At 41.3% G+C, this 25,729-nt stretch overlaps 1 protein-coding gene across 1 annotated transcript in view; it reads right to left on the minus strand.

Moving 5' to 3' along the window:
- The window catches only part of LOC103180698 (multiple epidermal growth factor-like domains protein 6), an 82,711-nt gene extending 59,401 nt beyond the window's left edge, over nucleotides 1-23,310 (minus strand). The window contains 4 exon segments of the mRNA XM_007896693.2: nucleotides 15,305-15,409; nucleotides 16,106-16,215; nucleotides 16,815-16,949; nucleotides 23,273-23,310. Of these exon segments, the coding sequence (XP_007894884.2) occupies nucleotides 15,305-15,409; nucleotides 16,106-16,215; nucleotides 16,815-16,949; nucleotides 23,273-23,292 (370 nt within the window). The 5' untranslated portion in view covers nucleotides 23,293-23,310.
- Between the last annotated feature and the right edge of the window lie 2,419 nt (nucleotides 23,311-25,729).

Raw genomic sequence — 25,729 nt, forward strand, 5'->3', positions numbered from 1 at the left:
CAGTTACTTGGCCTTGAAATGAGCTGTGCTGTACTGGGCAGGCTGTACACCACCACAAATGGCTTCAGCAAAGGAGGGAGGAAAACCAGAGATAATCTAAAACAATACACTGACAGAAAGCAAAGTAGCAAACTGCTACAAATTCTCAGATCTGTCTTGATATTTCAGAAGTAATTTGAAGTGATCAGACACAGAAAACATGATGGAAGTACAGAATTCAGAAAAATGCAATCCATTGCCAAAGTCCTTTCATCGTTCACTGTCTGTGCCAAGGACTTTCTGGAGACCTTTGGCACGATCATTAAGAAGAGTATTATTAAAACCATTTCCTGCTACCAAACCTCTGAAATGTTATTAAGTATGAGGAGATTGATTGAATTAATTGTGTCAGAATACATTACACACATTCCAAGGACACTTGTGTGCAATTGTGTTCAGTGATTTCACATTAATGGAGGTTTGAAACAGCTAATAATAATTCCTTGCATTTGATATAGTGCCATTCACATTGGGAGGATGTCTCAAAGTGGTTCACTGGATTTATTGTAAAAAAGCAGTAACTGTGTATTTTGTAGATGAAAGCAGTAAGGCAGAAGCCATAAGCGAATGATTGATTTTATCTGGGAGTTTGTTGGTCAGGACACCAGTAGAAACTCCCTTCTTTAACATCCACCTCAACAGGGAGTCAGGACCTCAGCTGACATCTCATCTGAGGAAGGAGCCTCCAACAAAGCAGCATTCCCCAGCACTGTGTTGGAGGGTCAACCTCGACTCGATTCAAAGTCTTGAGGTAGGGCTTGAACCCACAAACTTCTGACACAGAGAGAAGATTGGTATCAACTCAGCGAGGCTGACCCCTATCTGGATCAGAGTTATAAGGGCCATTTTGGAAGGGGAACCAGAAATGGTTGCATTGTCCTTAAAATAAGCTGTGAGCACTACATTCCCAGAACTACAATTATCTGAGCGTACTGGTAACCAGATATTTTGTCAATCCTCGAACTTTCCCATACTGTATTGGTTTAACTCAGTGGTGTGGAAATGATGCAGCTGGAATATGACAGGAAATTGCATCTCTAGAGGTGTTATAAGAGCCAGGTTTCAAATACAGCTCATAATATTTGATATTACTCTCTGTTACTCTACTGACCCAATCTTGTTAAAGCCTTTGGGCAGCACATATGGTACAGAAAGAATCAATACGGATATGTGCTAAGAATAATTTGTATCTTCAAATTCCTTTGCAGGTATAAAGGAGAACTTGCATTGTTATAGTGACTTATCACATTGAAACGTCTCAAGTGCTTTCCAGGGAATCACTATTAAAACCAGCACAGGTACATCCCAGGTTATTCAAGATCATAGAATACGGAGTTCAAAAGGTCCCGAACAAAACTAATGGTTCCCCAATGGAACCATGGATAGATGCACTACCCTGTGCTCTACTGAACCACACAGGGATGATTCCCAGTCTGTGCTGAACTAGCTCTAGCTAAGCTCAGCTCGGGACACAACAATTCAGCTCCCTGCCTTCGGTCTGTGGAGGAAGAAAGAAATCTGCCACAGGTCCTGTTCTTTATTGTTATTAAGCAATGTGCTGGAATGCGTCTGTCTGTCTGCTTGCCTGTATGGATATACATACCCATTAGACTAAGACAGGATCCAACTTTAATATGATGCCCTCAGCTGAACAATCTGCTTCAGTTTGCTGTTGAGTCTCCCATATAAAAAATAAATGAGATCCTGGAGCATTCGTGGTCCCCATGGAACTGCATTACAGCACATGTCGGCACTTTCAGGAGAAGAATATTTAAAAATATTCCAATTGAAAAGTAAAGGTATTGTAAGGCAAATAATTGAATACATTTTTAACGCAACATGTATTTAGTGCAACTTTAATACAACTTTAATTTAAAATTCTGCCCCAGCTCTCTGGAACACCTCTCTCCCGCCCCCTTTTAAAGTCTGGTGTCTTTCCCACTCTCTTCAGGTGCTCCCCAGGTTTGGGTGCCGAGCCAGCTGTGTAAAGCGCTTTGAGACTTCCTTCCAACATGAAAAGCTCTACATAAATGTAAATTGTATTATGTTTTATTAATAACATGCTCATTTTTCACACAAATCCCGCTTTAGTGCTACGAGTTTTTTTTCTGTTTAGGTTGGGCACAGATGTCACAAAGCATGCAGTATTAATTAAGGTTACAACGAATGTCAAGAATAAAATGCATGATGCATTAAAAAAAGTTGTTGAGTTCAGATAACTTGCTTTCAGGATTTAAAAGGGGATATTTTGCTACCACTGCTGTTTGCCGGTTCCCTCAATGGAATCAACAGACTAAATAAAACTCTTCATTTTAGATAAAAGAGATTCAAGTCCAAAATGTGATGCTTTGAAAATTATACGTAGTGAGAGAATGGGCAAGGAGTCACCTTTTTATAACTCTGTACAAAGATTAGGAAGAAGTGACCACTGGGATGAAATGCATTGAAAGTGAATGGGAAGACATCCTAGTTGTTGACTTTGAACCCCTGCGTTCCAATCCTATTAAACCCACTCTGCCATTTATCCTTTTGAGGCCAATATAAATGTGCATATGATTAAAAACTAGACTGGAGCTGACTCTATCACTTTACTTGCACAGATCAAATGTCCCAGGTTTGATCACCAGACAGAAATGAGACGTGGTAAGGCTCACACATGAATGATGGCCACTTGGACAAGGCACCAGAGAGGGAAGAAGGTCCTGTGGGATTGTACCCTAAACAGAAGGAGTAAGGAGTAAAATTCAGGAGAGAAAGGAAAGGGAGAAATTTGTCGAAAGAGAAAAGAAAGATTATATCAATTAGATTGGAACAGCAAGCCTGTGATGTATTATGCATGTAAAAGAGAGGAGGTGAAGGAGGTGGGATTCTGCAACTTACAGCAGAATACAAAAGCTCAAAATAAAGAGCGAATGAGTTTAGCAGATGGTGTCAGGGACTTTGAAGCCAGCCTCTCCGAGCTGTTGAGGGGCAAACACTCCCAGCCCCAGCCTCATGGGGAATGTTTTTTTCCCCAATTTCGTAACCAGATCAGTGCATTTGAAAGTCTTCAAGGAAAGCTTTACAAAATAACGTGGAATAAAAGGTGATTGGAAACATCACTGCCTTCTATTTGCCTCCCCATCCCCTCAAAGACTTTTTACACATCAAATGTCAATTTTAAACTCATTAAAAATGTATTAGAGCGAGCCTCCCTCTGACTGAATGTAATCTTTTAACGTGTCTCACCCGACAGGCTGACGCTAGGAGAGTGCCTGGGTTCTCAGATCAGCTGCAGACAAGCCGCAATAGGAAAAGTTAGTGAGGTGTGTGTAAGTGAGGGAGACAACCAGAATAATGTCTCACCTATAACTGATGACATTCAGCAGAAAGAAGGCAGACTTTTTCAGGGAATTCAAACTACTGTAAAATAATGATTATGAACAATGTTTTAAGCTAGAACAATGATTGATAATTCCCCACCTCCCCTCCACCTTTCCAACCCACAAAACATACAGTTCGTTGAAATACGTAACTTTTGGCTGTTCTTGACACTTGCTATACGGCATTGTTTTCTCAGCTCTGTCAGAGCCAGGAGGAGTGCTGAGAGCTTACAGCACTGGCCTTAGCCTGAACAAGATTTCCCTAAGACTAGAGAAGGTTTGGGCAGTTGCAATTGATAGCTTATCAGGGTAGGTAATCAGTAGCTCAAATTAATTTTTTGCTTATCAGGGTACTAATTGGGAGATGCAGGTGTGTGTACCCTGATAAGCAGAACATTAATTTGAGCCACTGATTTACCTGCATCTTATAATAATAACAATTACATGTTATATAGCACCTAGAATGTTAAAACCCTACAATTACTATCAAATATAGTGACTGTGCATTTCAGGACCTGGGACATCCTCCCGACATGAAAGGTGCTATATAAATGCAATTTGTTGTTGTAGCTTCAGTGCTAAGTAAGAACACGCTCACTAAGTACGGCTAACGCTGCTTCCATATCTGTGGCCACTCTACTAGCATCTCACATGCACAAGACTAATAATAATCCATCCAAAAAAGCAAAACAATAAATTGGTCATTTTCAATCCATGACTGTTTGTGGGACACTGCTGTGCGCAATTGGCTGCCACGTTTGCCCACAAATATACAGTCAATTCACTTTACAGTATATTCTGTAAAGCGCTTTGGGACATCTAGAAGACGTGAAGAGCGCTATATCAAATGCAAGGATTATTATTATTATTATAAAATACAAGGCTTGTTTTTTGCTCCTTTTCTTGCACCCAATCTCCATCTCTTTGTTGCAACCATTCTCTATATGATCACTATTGTATTAAGCATTATTCCTCTGAACCTACCTTCATCCCTATCTCCTCTTAAGCCTGATATATACAAACCCACTCCACCATCCTGGATAACTGTGGGCTGTGTGAGCCGTCTTATAATAATAATAATCCTTGCACTTGATATAGCACTTTTCATATCTTCTAGACGTCTTAAGCACTTCACAGAATATACTATAAAGTGAATTGACTGTACATTTCTGGCCAAAATGTTGCAGCAAATTGTCCCACAAACAGATGTGGATTGAAGTGACTAATTTTTTTAAGGGATTATTATCAGGCGTGTGGAGTAAGGAAACGTGCCTCAAATTTCACCCTGCTGGAATCAAACCCAAGTCTCTCGTTTGTGAGGCGAGCGCTCTAACCATCGAGCTACAGTCTTGTACCACTTCCTTACCACACTTTCTCTCACTCAAACTAATTCTTTCCCAAAGCCCAGGTCTCTCGTTTGCGAGGCAAGTGCTCTAACCACTGAGCTACAGTCTTGTACCACTTCCTTACCACACTCTCTCTCACTCAAACTAATTCTTTCCCAGACCCCTAATGCGTAGAATTCCTCACCTCCCCCCTTCAGTTTTTCCTTCCTCCTAAAATCTACAGGTTTTGAAAAACAATCTTAGCCTTATCTAACTACTGGTTGATAGATTTAATGTAGTGTCTTGCTCTATCGATTTGGTCCGAGTTGCCCGAAACTATCCATTGCAACTGCCCAAACCAACTGAAACAAAGTCATTTTCTTGTTAATTGTCATGGGTCCAAAAAAATGACTTTCACTGAAGGAAAGGTGGGTGTAACACAATAACCCCCATTACCTTTCATATCTGTAATAGATATTTATCATGGACTGGCAACAAAAAATATTGGTGAAACGAAATTAGATTACCCTGTTGCAAATCCAATTTTTTTCTAGACAAACCATCGAGAGGTTTTTAATTTCATATTTTTATTGAGCTTTCTGTTCATTTTCTTAGATAACCGTGCGCTGTGTGAGCAATCATGTACCACTTCATCAGAGTACAGATGACATCGGTGTGAGCAGTGCTATCTGCCTCAGCCCGAGAATACTGAACTGGAGAATATTGTCTCAAAATTAAAAGCCTCAAACAAGACTAGAGATGTGAAGGTATTATTTTAATCCCACAGAGCGGGTGGATATGTGTAACGCATGTTGATGCCATTGATAACGCCTTTAAACACAAGCTAGGTTACTATTTAGCTGGGATTAGGATCATAAATCTTAATGCGGTATTGACAAAGATGAGCAAGGGGTCAAGGAAGAGAATGCTACAATTTATCACCTACTCCACACTGAAATATTTATCTTAACCATATATCACGGCATCCTCAATGCAGGTTAAAAGGTGAGATGCAGTCTCCAAATGTTTCAGTCTAGACAGCTTCAGAATAAAGTTAAGCTCTTTAGAAATGTAAGATACACCAGGCACCTTAAAATGTTCCATATGTACAAAAGCAGTGACCGCTGTGAAAGGCAACTCTTTACAGCCTTGTAAAATCTAGAATACTGTAAGTATTATAAGTACTATAATAACTGTCATTTTGCATACTCGCTCTTAGTTTGACTCCCTCGAACTCTATCCCACTATCTCTCATCTCCAGACTCCCTCACCCATTGCTTACTATGCTCTCTCCACCTCCCCCATCACTCACTCTTTCATTGCCTCACTCCCTCCATCACATGTTCTTTCTATTCTGCTTCACTCATGTCTTCCACTTGTTCCTGTCGGAAAGATTATTACAGGCATCAGTTACAGGCCGGGACTTTTCTCCACAGCAATGTGACAAAATGCAATGCGACGCGTAGCACTACGCTCCACAGGTTTGATCAGTCTGTGCTGAGTCGGTTGACCTCAGACTGAGAGCAGTTGAGGTGCTAAAGTTCCCTCAGGGACCCTGGGCTAGGGAGAAGAAAGATCAGGAAGCTTTCCTGCCCCTTATCTGTAAGTAATAATTCCTTCTGAGAGGAAGATAAAAATCTAAGCTTTGGATTTGCAATTTCTAATTTTACTCAGTGAAAATATCTACCTATTAAGCACTGTAGCCAACTCTCCCCAAACCTCAAGCGTCGAGTGATATTGTGATGTCTCTGCAATAACCACCCCAGCGACATCAGAGTGTTGGGTGAAGTTTGTGTTCAAAGTTGAGAGATGTTAAGAAATGGAACACTTTCTTATTTCAGACAGGTTGTATCGCATCAAGCACTCACAGGTCAGGTACAGCATGTGCTAGATGTGCAGCAAAGCTCCACTCCCCTCACAAATATTCCCAGATAAGATCAGCACAGATAGACGGAAAGTTCCTTTCATCGTCGCATCCTCAGACACTGCACCCTCTTACGTACCAGTATAACATCTCCACAAGTTGCTAATTTGGTGCCAAATTGATATCCTCCTGTTGGGAGGAAGGGGGTGGGTGGGGGTGGGCAAGCAGGGTTTCCTTGGAGCTGAACTGGCTTATTGGCAGGACTGGACCAAATTAAAGATGGCTTGTGCTTGCTCAAGACTGTTAAGACTGTCCCCAAACTTCTTTCACACAGAATTCTGACAGGCAACAAAGAGGAGACTTCATCCCACTAGTCTGGGCTGGATTCAAATGCAATTTCCAGAGGTGAAAAGTCAATTTTCAATCCCCGAGGATCTGAAAGCAGGTCTTTTATCAAGTCCGCCTTGACTGCTGAACTGAACATTGTTTTCAGGATGTGTTGTTTTTTAGGCTGTTCTCTAACACTATGATTCCACCACTTCAGAGAAAACTTATTAAGTACCAACTGTAACACAATATCTACACGGATATCCTCCAAATGTAATTACAACAGGAACAGAGCTCAACTCTCAGACTCAGAGAGTCCTTTGGGGTCCATCAGACACTGAGCATCTTAACAGTCTCACATTCCTGCATTGACTTCCACCCCGGCATTACGGATTAGCAATGATGCTGATGACAGATGCAGCCACGAGCAGCTGGAGCTCACAACTGCTCTAAATGAGACGTCTGTTAATCGGGACTCTGCTTAAAACCGTCCTGTGTGCTGCTGCACCCAATACTATCCTATGCTCCGACAATATCCGGCTTCCCCTAAAGAATTCTAACTTGCCAGAGGAAGATATACTCTTCAGTCCAAATGCCCCAAAGAGGGTTTACAAGGCCACACACCAGAGATTCAATTTGTTCAACCTCGTCACGAATACGTACCATCTATTTGAAACAGAGGATGAAAAATGGCCAACTTCTGGCTCGTCAGGTCACGGCTGACATCACTTCCTGCCTGAAGTGACATCAATTGCGCTTCCGGTAAGTAGTGCATGTGGGCAGCAAATTACATCATCGGTGACCCGAGGATCCAAGACCACATCAGTTCCCCACCATTTAGTGCAAGGATTTAACCATAACAGTAATAACAAATTATAACTAATAATAAATATGCTTTACCATATCAAAATATCCCAAAGGGCATTACAAAATGAGTTACTTGCAAGTGCAGTTAAACGTGGCAGTGAATTTGGTCAGCAAAAGTAAAAAACAACCAGATTTAATCTCGACTGTGGTGAACTTTTGAATGAGATAGGAATGTTGACCAGGAACACTGCTCTTCTTTAGAAAAAGGCCATGGGATGTTTCATGCCCACAAGAGCAGACTGATGGGACTTCAGTTTTATAAAAGACAGCATCGCAACAATGCAATGCCCCAACATACTTACTGTAAGATGCAAGATCCTGTTAAATCATTCTAGACTCTTGTGTCAACAGAATATTAATAGAAATTGACTGCAGTCTAATTTTCCCCAAACGAAAGAGAAGTCCCTTTACACTGCAAGCTTTCAGCACCTTGTGAGTGGAAAAAGTACACAGACCCCAACACTTACTTGTGTGATAAAAATAAACCAATGGAATGTATATCAAATTATCTACGCTCTGATGTAACTATGCAACAATTTACAGATGTACATTATAAAAAATGCAGCATGGGCCGGTAGGGAGGAGGAAAAAGAGAAAAGGGTTGTGTTGAACAGCGAGCATAAAGAATCCAGCCTTACTGAGAATGATTTTACATTTAACCTAAAAAGGAAAAAAGTCAGGCATTTACAACTGTATTTGTAACCACTTTTTTTCTTTTTTCAAAATTCCATCTTTTTAAATTCTCTGCTCTCCCACATCAATCACCCATCAACACCTTAGCAAACAATGTACTGGCCAGCCTTCTGCCATAGTCTACCTGTTTAGCAAAGGATGCCAAAGTGATCTGAGTAACACTGTAATAATAATCCTTGCATTTGTTATAGTGCCTTATTGTTAAGAAATCTCAAAGCACTTCACAAAATATACTGCAAAGTGAATTGACTGTATATTTTGCAGCAGCCAATTGAGCACAGCAGTGATTCACAAACAGTTGTGGATTACGTGACCCAATATTTTTTTCCGAGGGATTATTACCTCCAGAAAGTGATCTGCCAATCGACTAACAACCGACTTACTACTTACTGAGAGGTGAACAGAGGCATGTGGAGTAAGGAAACTTGCCTAAGGTTTCGTCCTGCCCGGGAATCAAACCCGATTTCTCTCACTTGCAAGGCGAGTGCTCTAACTAATACGTTATAGGTTAGAAGCCGATATTTCAGCTCTAAGTCCAGCAAAGACTCAATAAAACGAAAGTCTCCTTGCTTCAATGTCCTATTTGAGAGGAGTCTAGGGCACACTAAACGCATAGGCTCACAGTACAAAAGTGCTTTTCGTTCATCACTAAATTCGATCTTATGCAAGGCCACTAGATGTCTGGTATAGGAATTGTAAATGCTATCACAGGTGAAGAAGAGGTGAGGCTTATGATGATGCTAAAAAAAACTCCTCTTCATAATGGATATCCAATCTAGCTCTTGTATGTCCATAATCAAGTAGCGGGTCTTAACCACAGCTTGGAAAAGAAATGAAACACTTTAGTGATGTAGTCATGATGTCCCTTACGCTCACACAGGATGGAAGGGTTTGGTGATAGAATGAGCACACTGCAGCAGTCAGCTGTCTAGACAGGAGATATAGCTTCCACACAAGAACCAGAGTGCAATGAAAGGTAGTCTTCCTTAACCTGTGGAGTCTGTTCCAGCTCTCAATACCAGCTGCTCCACCGTTGGATGCATTGAATTGAACCATTTTACAGCACACATTTCTGTGCACAAAGTAACTGGCCCAGAGACAAGTTCAAGGTAAATGGTACCAGATGTGAGCAAACGTCGTTTACTTGGTATGTGCTGTACAGACCAACATACACAAGCAGTACATGATGCTTAACTGGACAAAGTCAAATGGTGGTGAAGTGTTGCAGTGGATTTGTACAATGTCCTTTGGCCTTTGCACCTCAGGACTGAATCAAGAACACATTGATGGAAGTTCCTTTTCTATTAGTCAGAAAGATTCCAAGGAAATTTCCTTTTAGCAAATACAATCCAAGTTATAGCCCACAGTGTGCAATTCAGCACCAATTCTCATGTCACTCAAACTAGGAACTAAACTGGAATGCTACACAATGGGAGGGAATAGAAAAGCATTTTGTAAGAAATCCAACTCTTTAAAATGATGAGGCAGGCATGGATAATGCAGATGTAAACATGTTACGTCATGTGGAATGTGAAGACAGGACTACAGGATGCAATGATAAACTTGACAATGCTCAACTGAAATTACAAAGAAGTTTTACACACACAGTAATAATAATTCTTACATTTGATATAGTGCCTTATCACGTCTTCGAGATGTCTCAAGTGCTTCACAGAATATACTGTAAAGTGAATTCACTGTATTTTGTGGGCAAAACAGTATATATATATATATACACGCACACACATATATATACATACACCGGACTCACTCACAAGCTAGTGAAACCGTACAACCAAATGTGAATGTGTAACTATAGGTATTACCAGAAATATTACATGCTCATCTCAAACTTCTTATTACATGTTTGGAATGCAATACCTTACAAAGACCTCACCAAATACATCTGCGCATTAAACATTGGAAAATTCAATTTAAAATTACAAAAGAATCGCACCAATATTTAGAATAATAATTCTTAGATGCTTAGAACTGGTGAGAACAAAATGCCCCAAAACGTTTGAGGATTGCATGCTGGCGCAATGGTCAAAGTGTTCCTTAACACCTGTGTGACCCGGTTCCAGCTACAAAGCGACCGTAACTTGAGGTCACCCCATGTTACAAATCAGTCATCAGCTGCAAAGTACTTCCATATGTTTGAGGAATTAGCTGCCTTTTCCATTCACCAAGTAAGTGACATTGTGATGCCCGGTTAAAGGAACATGGTTTCTGTGGATCTCACAGGTTACATTACACTGCATTTGAGGCAGGTATCACTGCTAACACCAATACTGGGAGATAAATGAGTCACCCTCATTTTAAGTGGCTAATTGCTAACCCCCACAGCCAGCAACTTTGACCCTGATGGAATGTGTACATGTCCCTGTATGTATGTGTAGGTAATGTGAGTGACGCGAGGGGGAAAAAAAAATCTGACTTTCTTTCAGATTAATCAGATGAAGAAGCACCCCATTCAGTCCATTAGCCACACCATGATCCAACAGCCTGCCAACACTAACTAGCTGCCATCACAGAAGTGAAACTCCACTGTAAGTGTGGACCCAGATGTTACCATTTGCTAACAGTCTGTATTTCCAGTTTCAGATTTATTTAAAGAACTGCATTTTGGGAGAGGGAGTGGGAAAACAAATGGTACCTGTATTACCTATAACCAAGGGTGAGTCAGGAAAGGAGATAATTGGAAGGGAGTGGAAAAAAACACCTTATTAACAGGATCCAGAATGGCAAGCTGAGCGCTGGCAAACACCTATATGTAGGACTCTCCTAACACAAATTATTATTATTATTTTTTTTTTTTAAATTTCACAAAGTTTTAGTGCTTTGTCTTAACGATTGCGCAGCACACCACTAACACACAAAGATCAAACTATTGCTTCAGGGGCACCGTCTCCTCAACACTGTTACAACTAATATATTTCCAGCTGGTAAGGGAAAGCAGATGTTGTTAAAATGCTCACTGGACAGACTGCGATCTACAGAGTGGGGGTGGTGGGGGGGGGGGGTGATAAGAAAGAGTGGGAGATCAGGAGCAGCAGCCACCAGCATGAAAGGTGGGAGTCTCAAAAGCCCACTGCAGTTTATCAGACTGCTGGCAATGTCTCGCTGCACTCACACTAGGCTGTTAAGGTGACTTGCGTGCATCACACACCTCGATCATGGCAGCAGTTCGACCTGGAGCACCCTGCACACTTTCAATCGAACAAGGCACTCAGAAAATGCCAGCTGATGTTACCTCAGTGATAATTTATTTTACAGTATATTCTGTAAAGCGCTTTGAGACCTGTCGAAGATGTGATAAGGCACTATATCAAATTTAAGGATTATTATATAAAGATTATTATTCATCAGTGGTAACTGAATCCAAGGTTGAATTACAATCTCTTATTTTGTACACCATGTGCTAAATAATTTCTTTTCCAAATTTACCTAATTCACGCAGAATTATCGTGTGCGTTAACAGGCACCTCTGCTGCCACACCTATGTGGCCTTGCTTCATCTGTGATCCTCCTGTCAGTGAGTGTTTGTAGGCGATTCTACAGTGGAGGCATCACAGACTAACACATTACTGTCTTTATTCAAGGGCACTTTCCAGCATAAGTTACGAGACACTCATCCGGAACAAGAACCCTAGATAGTTTTATGTGGACCCCAGCCAAGAGACGCCAAAGCCAACTGTAATTCCAAGTTTCCATATCACTTATGCAAGGAAATTTCCTATTTGTCTGCAATGCTATGCATACTCTCTCCCCAGAGGGTTGCACCCTGCTGATCTAATTCCAAAAAAGTATTTTGCACAGGTTGGCAGGAGCCAAGGCTAGGGTGTGCATTTGAGTACTGCTGGAATTTAACCAGCTAAGACCACTTAGCTCACCAGTGTCAGCACTGCTTGGAAAGGTTCCCATTGTTTATTTAACTCATTAGGAGTTTGTCCTGCAGGGCTAAATAACAGGAGTTGAGTGGAAAGAATCCCTGCCTCCAGTAACTGATCTGCCCTCCAAGTGTTACCAATGAGCGAAACTGGTTGGCCTGTCATCAGCAGAATGCTGACCACCTAAACGACCTACTCAATGCCAGTATTGTACTGTCAGGCACATCGCCTTGGAGGATAGTCACTAGTTGATCACTGGACACCCTGCATGCACAGATTTGAGCCTCTCACTAGGTGGATAGCAGGTACCAGGAACTTCTTACAAGCCTCTTGGAGACGACACATCTCAGTATGAAACATGTGAGAGCATTACGACCATCCTTTGCCGATCAAGAAACAAATCCTGACCCATTGAGCAATGGTTCCACTCTGCTTCTGAAGTGCAGAGCTTCAAGCAGCAGCTGCTTGACTTTCTGCATGTTAATCAAGGGGGGTACTTAGTAAAGTAGAAGTGCAGGATGATTATCACCTGGCACACACGTGTATGCCTGGTGCTGACCTGTGATGAACCCCTTAAAGTTAGACTTCCTGTACTGCGGTAAGTTCAAACATGTTGAAGAAGATGATGCACGATTTGAACAAGAGAGACAGACATAGCTTTGTGTTCCAACTGGAAGCTTTGCCAGGAATGTGACTAATGGGCAGCAAATGACCCAAGAGCCAAACATTGAGAAGCTTGGCCATAAATAATGCAACTGACCACATTTCAAAATCAGTCATTTTACGTCAATTCATCAAGTTGCACCCACAGCGAAATATAAAAGGGGTTAACTTGCAGGCAATGGTCAAACCTCATCTGGACACCAGCGGTTTGAAATTCGTTTTGTCTGAAAATGAAAGATTGTGCAGAATTGTGGAAAATGATTGAACTCAGTGATAATTCGGAAACTGACTGTTTTTAAAAAGATGGAGAAGTGGATTTTAAAATAACATTGTCTAACAGACAAATGGAGTTTGTGGTCTCTGAACCCTAGGAGAATATTCATGGTCTGCAACTCTTCAAACTGTGTATGCTGAAAATCTGGATCTCTGTGAGATGAAGTGTTTATTTCTGTCTGTTGCTGAAAAAATATCTTGTGATCATATTGATGATGAAAGCCATCCTAATAATCCTTGCATTTGATATACTGCCTTATCACGTTATTGAGATGTCTCAAAGCGCTTCACAGGATATACTTTAAAGTTGATTGACTGTGTCTTTTCCATATCACTCAATCCCAATTTTACCTCCCTCAAGACCTCAAAACTGTTTGACATTTTTTTGTCAATCGGTTACGCATCTCTGTCTACCAGGAGCAAATAATTTTGGTCCACATTTAAGTCAGAAAATCTAGGATTGGGTTTTAAAACATTTTATTTAATGGGACTTTGAGAATCTCAAATATGATGACGAGGCATCACAGTTATCTTGGATTCAGGAAATGGCTCAGATCTGACAACCAAGCGCTTTGTGACAATTACAGAAATTTCATTCAGTGTCTCAAATGCAATGATTGACAGAGAAGCTAATGGAATTAAAACAGGGCACCTTCCAACCCAGGAGAGTCTAGAGAAAATTCATTTTCTGCAGCTGTAAACATTGTCTTTCACCAGGCAGCTCAGATCATACCAGTGTCGAAGTGTTGGCAAGATCTAGCTCTAATGTTGCTCTCAATATGGCTTTTGTCTGTTTGGGAGAAGGGGGTCACTTTTATTCCTTATTTGCTGACACCTTCCAATTCTCCAAATCGTCACTCCGACTGAGAGCCAGCTCTGTATTCTACAAAGACCAGACTAATCGTATCCTCACCAGAACAGACACACACACTTTAGTGGGGGTCATTGGATACAATACAATTAACATTTATATAGTGTCTTCCACATCAGGACTACTGTACCACTTAAGGTCTTTGTCTAAAGTTTTTAACATTGTCATTTACGTACTGTATTGAGAAACACAGCAGAAAGTTCTCCATCTGATGAGCTAATTAACAAAATGTTCCATTCTTCCCACTCCGGTCCTCATGGCTCCAAATTGTTTGGGGTCTAAGCCAAGTACTAGGTTTTTCCTAACAAATTTGTTCAAAATTAAAAGTTTCATTCAGCTGGAATGGAATATTTATTCTGCGAGGCATTGCATCCAATAGACCGTACTTAACCCAATTCTTGCCAGGAATGCCAGGAATTTCTCCCGTTTTCAATTGGGGTTTCCAATGCAATTCACAGAGGAAAGACAAAAGATTTGAAGTGTTGTTTGAAAGGCGATGTGGGAAAACTAAATTGAAACAAAGTAAATTTAGTGCCCACAGTATGCCAGGGCTTTGACGTGATACATCACCCACCGTGTGTGGGGAATGTATTTGCAACTACCCATGTGGCAAGTTTTAATTGAGGTCATATCATTGAGGTAATGGAAGGCGACAGGTATCAGTGGAACTATATCCCAGCAGCAATCAGCATATTCAGGTGATTTGGTGGGGGATGAGGAAATTGAGGGGATAAAGTAATCATAGCCCCTCCACATCTCCAGGAAACCCCATTTATCAGCCCATTGCCCTGGGAAGGAAATCTGACAAAGCACATCTTCATCAAACAAAGCTATCCTGAACAGGCCCTTAAACAAAGAAAGTCTGCTTCTCCAAGGCTGATATCTCAAGTGAGTTTCCTGTTGAAATTTTAGCCACGTTCCCTCAGAATGCTGATCAATGGTGGATAATAGAAATAAAATAGACCCACAATCACACTCCAATCCCACTTGAGATCTTAAACATTCTGATTTTAAAACATTTTTTGGCATTATACTGAGTTGTACTTAAGTCATCTGAGTAACTCATTATTGAAAGCCGTAGAGGGTGAAGCCCACAATCAGCGTGATTTAGGAGAATGAAAGTAACTTACCGTACTGACAGCGGGAACCCTGGAAGCCCTCAGGACACTGGCACACCTGGGACAGTCCTTCAGCGCACTTCCCTCCATTGAAACAGGCACCAATAGCACATGCAGCTGGAGCAAGAAAATACACTGGCTTTGAAATGGCAGATTGTTTGTCATGGATTCAATTAAAAGCAAGGTGCACTTTTAGATAAAAAAAACACTTTCTATTAATATTTAATCTTGCGTGCAATTTAAAGTAAAGTTACCAGTAGGAAATAGATCCCCTCTCACCGCCCCACCCCACCTCCTAGATGATGATCAATATATGATGTGATGAATCTCAATTTCAATACAATGGGAAAGGAGTGAAGAGGAAAAGCATATCCATATGTAGTACATATTGCAAACGTTAAGACACATTTAGAGGCAATCTGGATGCCAATCTCAATTTCACTCTCACCCACTCTTCCTCCTCCCCCCACCCCTCCCCCCACCAAACACACACAGTTACTGTGGTGAAATCAAGACCTAGTGTGTTGCTTCCCTGTCTAAGTTGTTCACTCAGGACCTTAAGATTGAAATACTGACCTCTATTAGTCTTCCCTTCATCATACAGTCTGAATGATCTATGGTGGAGTGGTCTTGAAGGATGAATGGAAGTCTCCTGATCTTAATAAAGATTACCGTCACATAACCCCACACTGTATCTCATCATTCTTGCTCTTTGCCAAAATTAATTTCTCAGTAGCCACAATTCTAAAATAGTTCTGTTGGTACAAACAGCATGGAAATTCTTTGATACATTGGAAGGGCAATGTAACTTACGGTGCAAACACCCCGGCTCCTCATTTTGCTGGTTCCATCCTGGGCAGCACTTGTAAGTAGTCTGCAACTCCATATTGTACACTTGCCTGTAAGCAGTGTAGTAGCCAGTTCTAAGGAACAAAAGGGAAGAGGTTTTTCAATACATCACAAGACAGAATTCATTCACCAATAACAAGGACAGACCATCCATCTGTTTCCAGTAAACTACTCTCTCCTGCAATAACAGTGGATGGATTCCTGTCCTCACTCAGTGAGCTTGACGTTAAGCCAAGGAGAGATGAAGGCGACTGTAGACACAGTTGAAGAGGTGGGTCTTCAGGTGTGATCTGAAGATAGGCAAGGTGGGGGCATGGCGGAGGGGTTGAGGCAGAGTTCCAGAGATTTGAGTTCCAGAGATTTGGGGCATAATGGCTGAAAGCATAGCTGGCAATTGTGGAGCAAAAGGTTTGAGGGACGTGTAGAAGGTCTGTGCCAGCTGAGGGAGCAATAAACTGAGCAAGAATAATACAATTTTAAAACGGATACATTCATCAGAGAAACACAGCCATTAATCCAACAAGCTTTTCCAGTACTGTACTGCCAGCATCAAGAATTGTGGTGAGTTCAATTTTTTTTAAACGTGTTCCCAGATTTGGTTTAAAAAATATGGTCACCTTGCGTGTAGGGTCACTGGAGGTTGGCAGAACCCAATGTTTAATGAGTAACTCACCTTCTTTCATATCCAACACACCAACGCTTGGCAGAGCAGCCCTGTTTCCACACTTTGACCATCCTTGTGAAGGCCTGTACGCAAGGCTGTCGATGACCCACCATCGCAAGCTCCTGTTCTGGACACACGTTGGGCCTGCAATGAACAACACACAGGTCAGAAGTAGCAGTTTCTGAGATTACGTGAACCTCATGATTAGTCTACACCTTGAAAAACATTCCTCAGCAACATATTCTGCTCTTACAACCATCCAAATACCTCAATTTAGATTTGAGTCTGTAACACACTCCTGTATAAAACATGCAGGACTTTTATCACTCAGTACAAAAATACAGTTGCAAACCATCTTCGTAGAAAGTGCACATCTTTGTGGAGTCCTGTAGCTTAGTGGGTAGAGCACTCACGTCACAAGCGAAAGGATCTGGGTTTGATTCCCGGGCAGAGCGAAACGTTGGGCAAGTTTCCTTACTCCACATGTCTCTGGGGTAATTCCTATTCAGTCTTGTGCCCAATAAGTTAGAGAAATCCACTGTAAGTGTCATTAGGCATTATAAGAAGGCCAGTACTATTGATTTCTTCCATAGCCTCCACAATGTGATAGGTTACACTGCATGATAGATGAGTTCCTTTATATTTCTCTACTTGTGGAAGGTGACCTGGGGGAACAGAGTATTAAATCTAATCACAGCCCCATCTGCTTTAGATTTTGTTATTCATAGATATTTAACAGGTAGCCCGATGAGATTGGACATCTCAAACAGAATGGGGTCCCAGGAGAGGGAGAGCTCTGGAGGGGGGAGGGGGAGAGGGATCATGTGGGAGCAATGGCCAGAGGGAGGTGAGTTAGCCTCCCACTCTTTACAGTTAACACTTAGGAATCTTTGTGATGGAGATTTTTTTTCTGAGAGAGAATGAGAAACAGGTGGATCATATTAAATGTCCGATGAACACTTTGATTTATCCCAGCTGGGTCCTTGGGAGCATCATTGTAGAACCCAGATTATAGGTAGCTTCAGTTTATCTGGCACATTCCCCCTCAATTGATTGATTGATTATTAACCAGATTTTCAATTTGAGGGAAAACAGGGAGTGTTTCATTCCCACTACAATATTGCTAACCTTGGTCGCAGAATTAGCCTGTGAACATTCCTTAGATTTCAAATCCTCTGTCTGACATGCTTGTTCCTCCTTCCTTCATCCAGCTGTTGTTGAAACAAGGACTGGTTAAAACATCTCCTCCTCGACCTTATTCTTTCCCAGGACCTCAAGGCTGAGCAGAAGTAGCTGGTGTTAGTGAACACAGGTGCTGTAGCCCCCTCGGGGAATTCTCCACCTTCAGATGAGGCAGCCACATCTCATTAGTTTACAGACTGGTGCTGACAGGGCCGGTGATGAACGTGAGGTTTTTGTTGTAATTGGCATACAGCAGAAAACACTTAATTGTTGCGTTCAACAATATTTTCACAAATGTATGAACATATGACAGATTTACATGACAGAATTCAAGAAAAGCCTTGCTATATCTGGAGACTTCTCTCATTTCTAAATTTCCAATCTCTCTCTCTCTCTGCCACAACATACCCTGTCGACACTGCTACTGTCATGATTGTCTCTCCTCTGACTTTCTCTCATTGTGATCAATTTGAAATTCATCACACCTTATTCCAACTCATTCTTTCCCAGGAAACTCAACACTGGAACTCTTTCTCTTTCTCTAACAAGCTGAAAGCCCAAGCTTGTTACCTGATTAATCTTGTTTCTCTCCTTTTCTTTAAGAAATCCTTGCATTTGATAGTAAGCCACACTTTTGACATTAATGTCTACCACGTCAAAACATCACAAAGCACTTTCTGTTGTTCAACCTCGGTGGTCTCCTGCTCTTAAACTGCCATCAAGCGAAAAAAAACCATTCAGTGGCTTTACACAGAACTGCATGTTACTTTTTATTTTATTATTGTACCAATGAGTCCTCAAGTCCCAGTAACTGCAGCCCCATGTTTGCTTGTGTGCAGTTTACTGCTCCAGGCAGCATGTTCCGCCTGCCGCCAGTTGCATGAGTAATGGGAGATTAATCACATTCAATTTTCCCAGCAGGAAGTGCTTTAACCATTCCCAGATGACAGCACAGATACTGTGGTGCACCTCACTGTACCAGAGAGGCAGAAGTTAAAAACATCAGAGAAACTGAAAAAAAAGACCATTTGGCCCATCAGCATTGACCATGCACAGTCACCCATCATGAATATCCCACCAATCCACTCTGACTCACTCATATTGCCTCATGTTTCACCCACAAAATGTACAGTCACTACACTTTACAGTAAATTCTGTGAAGAGCTTTGAGATGTCTCAATGAAGTGATAAGTCGCTATACCCAATGGAAGGATTATATTATTTATTTACACCTGAAAAGTTCTCCATGCTCATTCCATAAATCCCAAAGAAAAATTGGTTAGCATTCTACCAAAATATCATTTTATCCTCTCAATCCTTCTTGGCTACCTCCCGCTGGTTCTAGCAGGACACAAGTACTTAGAGGAACCAAGGAAAGGCCTATTTTTATCTGAGTATAAAGAGGCAAATCCATCCCACTTTTCCAACGTGTTCCCTATGAAAAAGCACCTGCAACCCTTCCTTCTCCGAGCAAGCCAAGACTAACTGAAATCAAGATTCCTGCCAAAGAGAACGCAAGATCAAACCCATGTCTCATCGTTCCCTGCTGCTCTATCTGCCTGGAACTTATTTATAGTTATTTTATAAAAAGTACAAACTGCACATTGTGATGTCAGCCAGAAAGAGAATATGAGAGACCATTAAACACACTTCCCTGCACTAAGAGATTCTATGGCATCCAGCATTAAATAATTTATATTGATTAATACCATGGACTACCAGTACCCTGTCCTTCAACCCGAACTGCAGCATTAATATCTGACTAAGCAGTGTGAGCACACTCGGCGTAGCACTGGTAATACTTGCATTGTAAAAAATGGCAAGTCACTACATTTTACAGTAAATCCTGTCAAGAGCTGTGAGACGTCTTCCTGCCCTGAAAGGTGCTATATCAAATGCAAAGATTATTATTGTTATTCTACAACACTGTATCTCATCGCGCACCTTTACAGTGAACATTTGTACGAGGGGGGAATGCTTTTCTTCAAAATAGCTTTCTGAGATATTGTACGTTCACCAGAAAAGGAAAACAGAACCTCGGTTTAACTTCTCATTCAACAGATTGTATGTCCAACTTTGCAGCACAAATTACTGTTAGCACAGGACTTGCGGAAGCTTTCTGATTACACGCGTTTGTGAAGTGCTCAGTTTTGCTTAAACATATCTCCAGGAACAAGTGATGTGAAGCTGTCACTGTACTGCAGGATACTGGCTCACATCTCTGCTTCAAACACTGGCTTTGCACCTACAGTTTAAATGGGGCATAATTCATTGATTATCTTATTCCTCGGGTATCATATTACAAAATTAGCAATATCTGAATAGAATGATAAAACATGCAGCATGGAAGATTATACAATGTATACCATTGTGCTCTGATCTAGACCACCGCGCAGTGCCATGATCCATTGAGGAGATTACAATAATACATTGTATTGAAAACTATTCCCAAGACAAAACTGTCTTGCAAAGAGAGCTATATATTGTACTCATAACTAACTGCGATGCATTCAGCTGTCAGCTTTAACCAGCCATTGCTTGCTGTGAAAGATGTCTGTGTTATTGTATTGAGGGTCAATTGCAGACATCAAAAGCATCCCCAGACAGCTTTCATGTTATTGCAGTTAAGGGAGCACAGACATACTACAGTCTTCACACAAGCCACAGTTTTGAAATCGCTTCTAATGGTGTGGTTGCTAGACCTCTGACAGAGTTTGTCCAGCCACCCTTTAAATGATATACTGGGAAGGAGAATGAAGGGCTGCTAAGATTTGGCTGGAAAGCTAACGAATTTCAAATAGTGTCCACCAATCTCAAGCTATTTTCTCAAAGAATATTGAGATCCTTGCATTGGTTCTCAAATCCCTCCATGGCCTCCTTCCATTTGGTCTAACCTTCCCCAGCTCTACAACCCAGCCTGCACTCTGCGCTCTTCTGGCTCAAGATTGACTTCTCACTCCCTCTGCTCTAGTGTCAGGGATTGAGTCTTCACATTATCAGTTGTCAGTTTGAAGAAGGTCCTTTGGTCCATTTTGTTCTTGTTATTCCAAAATATCTGCCCTGCTGTCTTTCCGTCACAGCAACAAATGTTTTTTTCTGCCCTGGTTTCAATTACCTTTCCTGGCAACCTGTTCCAGGCATTAATTATCCTCTGGATTAAAAAAAATGGTGTCTGACCTCAAATTGTCCTTTGCAACTCTAAACCTATGTCTTCTTTTTCTACTGTCTTGGTGCAGTAAAAGTATTATCCTGCTTTATTTTATTCTGGGTTTTACTTTAAACTATTATTTACCTTCATAAGGACCCCCTAAGAAAAGCTCCTTTCAAGACTGAAGAGCCTTATGTTGTTTAATTATTAAACAAAGCTCATTCCTCTAACATTAAGAACCACTAGACTGCCATCCCTACTATTTTCCGAGCAACTTTACTTTGCTACCTCTCCAGCTCTTTACAAAGATCTCTTTAAAAATCCTGTGCCTTCAATCAGCTCTAAAAGCCTCCCACGTCTTGCTCAGTGTCAGCGTTCAAGACTTTCTTTCATGTAAGTAGTACTATATCAAATGGAAGTTGAAGAGGAGCTTCATTAGCTCCAGGACAATAACCTGACACTAAGGTCCCAGCGGCACCACAGGAGTAAGTGGCTGCTAACCTCCAAGCAAAGGGCTCATAATGGTCAATGGGTCAGAGTTCATAGCAATACCACATCATTATGTGATTACAGCCACCCTGACTCTCCAGCACTCAACACACTTGTCTTTCCTCCACATCCATGTCACAAGTGGTCCTGCCACACAACAGGAGATGGAGAAAAAAAAGCAGAAAGCCCCATCTTCTTTGCTGAAGGCAGTCTGCCCAGATTGATCCTAGAGTCTTTCTAACCTATGTGCAGATACTGAGAGTAGAACATTGCTCATTACTCCAGGATCCTGAATACGCACACATCAATAGTGGGTCATACTGATCTCTACAGACACCACACTATGGATTTTGATATTTCCAGCATTTGGTGCTGAATTTGCCACAAATAAACTATTTGAAAATCAGTAAATTACATTTATTGGTGATCAACCTACCACCCAGCTCCTGTATGTACCCCTTTTCTGTGGTAAGTCGTGAAGATAAAATGAGAGAATCAATAGTCACATCATAACACTCCTTCCATCTCGGTGCCTTTACTTTATCCACAGAACCAAATAATTATCGATATGTTCCCTCCTTTCTCTTCCACTATATAGTTTAAAACACAAATCAGAAACTTATATATGCAAATCAGGTACTTCCACTTACATTGTATGCACTATTGGTTTCAAGTATTAATGAAGCTATCTGTCCTTTTTTCCACTTCATCAATGTCTTAATTACTCCTCTGAATATTTCCACCTCCCCTCTCTGCTCCAAAGTACTACAGGTACTCTATCCTCATCCAGTTCAGTTGAATCCAAACTTCATTCCATCATCTCCAATTTAATTAATTCTTTCCCATTCCTCCCCCTACCATCTACAGCCACCCAAACTCCAAGAATGGCCTCACCTAAACACGAATTCTCTTCCCCACATGATTCAACTTTACTCGATGCATCTTACTTTACCTAGAACTCTCTTTTGCAATTAAAAAAACATATCGTTTCCTATTGAACCCAGCAGAATTCCTCCACGTTGTTAGCCACCTACAATCTTCTCTTCCACAGATTAACAGAAGGGTGTCCTGTGGTCCTGTGCAGCCAAACATACCAGAAAAGGGCAAAACGAAAACAGAGAGAAGGGACTTACGACTTATCATTGATCCATCAGTTGCTGACAGTGGGCTGCAGACATCTCAAAACAAAGGTAACGCTGACTGCTGTTTCATCCCATCAGTGGGTTTGGAATTAAACCCAGCGGTACCTTTGATTTGGGGATGCCTGGGGTATACTGTCAGTGACTGATGACTAAAGCAAAGGGCGAGAATATCCCCATCAGACACAGACTGCGGTAGAGTGGGCTCAATGGGGAACGAATGTTGGGTTCAAGGGGGAAAGAATAATCCAACCTGTCAATGCCCTTAAATTCAACAGGACATCCATCCTGCGACCCACAAGACATCTAAGGCTACAAAAAAAAATTAAGACATGCAGACACTAAATATCACATCCCATTCTGTAACACAAACATGACTTCAGTTCCCAAAAGCAAAGTCCGGATAAAACCTCGTGAAAGTAAAACTATATTTTGCATCGGCGACTTTCATTGAAACCGCAAAACTATAAACCTGAATGTCATCAAAATAGATCTCAAATTGCACTTACATGTCAGGTTGAAGGTCCATCCACACAGCCTGTCTGGTCGCAAATAAGTAAAGGCAGAAAAGTACAAACTCCAAATTCATGTCTCGGTCTCTTAAAACAATTCTACAGCGAGAAAGAAATGTGGGACTTATTTCGCTGTGCAAACTGTTCGCGATGAATCTGCTTGTGCTGTGTTGTACTCTGCCGCCCCTTCTTGCTGAGTGTTTAAGCTGAGATCAATTAGTGTAGTCCTTAGCTTGAGATCCAATTGAGTTGGATTCCTGGGCACTTGTTTGCAAAGTTCTCAAAGCAAGGAATCATCTCTTTCCAGAGTTTGTCCTCGGCGTTGATTTGTCTTTGCAGCCTCTGTCTTGGATTTCTTTCCCTGACTTCCCTTTGCTGTGCTTCTCTGTTTCTTTGCAATGTCAGTTTCTGTTCGGTTGCAGCGCTACATTGGAAGAGCACTGATCGATCAATCTGCTCTTTGAATCCTCAACCACCAAACTGCACTTCCGCAACGAACCCCTTCCCCTCCCTCCCCAACATGTGACTCTCCGGAGTCATGGTAACTACATACATACATACATACATGCATACATACTTGTAGGACTGCAGACCCGCACTCCAATTCGAACTTAACTTTCACCTACAGTCGGGATCAATAGTCACTGGAGAGTCAATCCCGTTTATCTAACGCTGTACTCATTTCATTTGCACTCAGAGGTACATTTGCTCGGCAGGTCCTGTCTTTTGTTAAGACCTGGGGTCTGATTCACTGATAACCTGTTTGCCCTTTCACAACTACTTTTTTTTTCCTGATTAATGTATTAATCAGAGTCGGCAGAAATCGCAGCACAGAGTAACTCAGATAGTCAGAATGTGGGGAGAGAGGATGCAGATCTGTCTGCTTCATGGATGTGTGTGTAGGGGAGTCAGATTTTGTCCACTGAGGAGATCCCCCCCAAGCTCATGGTCACTAAAAGGTTGGGGCAACACATCAGAACCTTCACAGGAGTTATAGCGATTAAAGTAATTTGTACAGGGTGTTCACAAAGTCTTGTTACTCCCCTGTTCTTGTCTTTAAATGATTTTTTATTTTCTATTACAAATGAGTCGAGAGTAACAATGTCTGACACCAATAACTTTCTCGTCACCCTATTCATGTTACGGAAGATGTCGCACCGAACATAACGACGGATCATTATCTGCCATGAAGATGATGGCGCTCACATATGGATGTTTAAATACAGTTAAACACTTGTACAGTGAGTCTTATTAATTCTTCCACATGTTCCAGTTATTGGTCAATGCACTGTAGGAAAATAACATGGTGGGGGGGTAACAGGACTTTGAGAACCATGTAAAACCATAGGGAAAGTGTGGGGTTGGAATCCGCACTTTCCACTCAAGCACCATAATTTTTATCACAAATTGCATCATGCTGTCATCTCAAGGAGTGTTTGACTGAATCAAAACCTTTACTAATTACAACAACAACTTGCATTTATATAGCACACTTCACGCTGGGTGGGGTCCCAGAGAGCTTGACAATGACACATAAAATGTTTTCATTCGACATGTAATTTTTCATACAATGTTCTGATACATTTAGTCTTAGTAACAGTTGGTTATATGATGAATAGTTATGGGATGGGTCTATAGCTGGGAGCTTCTCTTAAGAACATAGGAATGCAGTCAATCTGGCTGGTCCCAAAGTCTGACTTTACAGTATTTCTTATACCTTTCAATCACATATAACACCAAACATATTTCCACCTTTCACAACTACTTTTTTGCAAAATTTAAATTTTCAGAAGTTGTTCATTTTCGCTATTTTCTTCCTTCTTGATTCAACTAAATGCCTGTTGTATTACCTTTTTGATTGAATGCAGAATCTGCCTCAACAATGGTTTGTGGCAGAGAATTCCACATTTTAGCCCATCTTCTGTGTTGGGACATTTTTTTCTAACTTCCCCATTGAACATTTTAAGTTGTTACCCTCTTGTTACTGACTCACTGGCCAGTGAAAATAACTTATCATTATTACTATTTACCTTATCATAACCTTTTATAACCCTGAAGATCTCTATCAGGTCAACCTGTAACCTTACAAACACCCATTTGATCAAACTTACAAACCTCACTGTCAGCTGGTTGCAAGCCCCATACATACGGTCTGATCCATGACCACTGTCCCAAGACCAGATCTGTTGAACTCATTTACAAAAAGGTACAGCAGCCCTTTTCTCAATGAGTCAGGAAGCTCAGGAAAAGCAGCATTGCCCCAAGTTTTTCCAAGAAGAATATATCATCTCCTGTGGGAGTTCAGAGCAGAGAATGGATGAGCTGCTCCCAAGACACAGCCCGCACTCGTAATGTATATTCTTCCAAAGTAATGTGATATTGGTTTTGAAAACATACACATGAAAACATCACATTCCTAGTACAATCTATTTTCCAGATATTTCACATGAAGCC

Source organism: Callorhinchus milii, unplaced genomic scaffold (assembly GCF_018977255.1).
Source record: "Callorhinchus milii isolate IMCB2004 unplaced genomic scaffold, IMCB_Cmil_1.0 Scaffold11, whole genome shotgun sequence".
Classification (NCBI taxonomy): domain Eukaryota; kingdom Metazoa; phylum Chordata; class Chondrichthyes; order Chimaeriformes; family Callorhinchidae; genus Callorhinchus; species Callorhinchus milii.